At 37.1% G+C, this 1511-nt stretch overlaps 1 protein-coding gene across 1 annotated transcript; it reads left to right on the top strand.

The window, feature by feature from the left end:
- The first annotated feature begins 435 nt into the window (after positions 1-435).
- Positions 436-958, top strand: Tsp_13762 (hypothetical protein). Its single transcript, XM_003367431.1, has 2 exons — positions 436-544; positions 753-958. The coding sequence occupies exons 1-2, from the start codon at positions 436-438 to the stop codon at positions 956-958; spliced, it is 315 nt and encodes a 104-aa protein (XP_003367479.1).
- The last annotated feature ends 553 nt before the right edge of the window (positions 959-1511 follow it).

The following is a 1511-nucleotide window of genomic DNA, read 5'->3' as shown; positions in this document are numbered from 1 at the left end:
GAAAAAAAAAAACAAAGAGAATTTTGATTGTCGGATTAAAGAGAAAAAAAGTCTCAGCAAAAAGCAACAAACACTCGACTCTTATTGAAATAATCATCATGAATAAAATAATGATGACAATATATCATTGTTTGAAGGTTGGATTTTTTTTTATGAAAATCAAAGCAACGAAGAAAAAAATGATCGAAACAAATCAACCTATATGTATATATTGTCGAAAAAGTGGAAAATGCCAAATAAAAAAAATATATATAAAGAATTTAAATTTCCACCAATTTCCAATCAATTATTATTATCATTCATTACCTTTGAAATGGTAAGGCAAAATGGTCAAACTTTGAGATCGGCTTGTGGCTTTTTCGTTGCCGTTCGACTGAGATTCAATTTCAGCTTCTGCAGTAGTAGCTCTGCTTAGACAATGACGACAAAAGCAAAATGAAAACAACGACACTGAAAACATTGAAACAACTGCAGGGTGCAGGTGAAAACTGTCACATGCCGGCCCTGACCATGTGCAAAGCGGAGAGGATCGACCTTGTACGACGTTGAAGTCGGACCGAAAACGGCCTTCGTATCACGACAATATTGAATAATAATGATGATGAGGAAATAGAAGAAGAAGACGATAATGATGATGATGATGATGAATATATGAAATTAATAAATAAACAAAAATAAAATTGCCAAACGGTCTCCTTTTTCACCACCAACAAACCGACCAGTGCAACTTTTATTATACTATTTATTGCCAGCAGCAGCAGCGGCGGCAATGGCGGCAACAGCAGCAAGCAAACACCACACGCTTACACCACAGACGACAGCAACAACGGCACAACGCCCTCTTCTTTTTCTTCCTCCTTTTCATCCCCAAGCCGGGCAGACCAATCAAAATTGCCCAATGGCCAACAAGTTGCTGTTAACCAGCCGTTTTGAACGATTACCGTCAGTTGGCAACTGACTGACACACTCAGACGCAATGTCAAAATTCAAATTTTTTTTAACAAAACCGATCCGACGGATTGGTCAGCAGCAGGTGGAATTGGAAAACAAAAAAAAAATTACATAACAACTGGTCAATGTCAACAATTCGTTTCAATGGCGACGACTTTCTTTGCTTTTTTCTTTCATCCCCTCCTCGGTTACCGCTCAAACTCGGTTGGTTGACAGGAAATTTCAATCAACCGTCGAAAAAGAAATTCAACTTTGAATGCTAATTACGACAGCTTTCAAGGGTCAATTTTAAATTTCAATGACAAACTCGTCAAGGAGAACCGACAACAACAACAACAACAACAACAACAACAATATCCTGTAGTAATAATTTTAAAGAAAACAAAAAATCACATCCCATTACAGCATTGTTGATAATAAAATTTAAATAAATTCAATTCTTACCGGAATTTGTTGGCGAATGAAATTTGAAACGATTAGAGACTTTTTCTTCGTAACAGACAGGAGTGAGTGAAGTTGAAGCAGTGGCAAAAGTGGAGCCAGGGGTGGAGGTAAAAGCT

Source organism: Trichinella spiralis, assembly GCF_000181795.1.
Source record: "Trichinella spiralis strain ISS 195 chromosome Unknown Scfld4288, whole genome shotgun sequence".
Lineage (NCBI taxonomy): Eukaryota > Metazoa > Nematoda > Enoplea > Trichinellida > Trichinellidae > Trichinella > Trichinella spiralis.
This window is presented reverse-complemented; position numbering and strand designations above follow the sequence as displayed.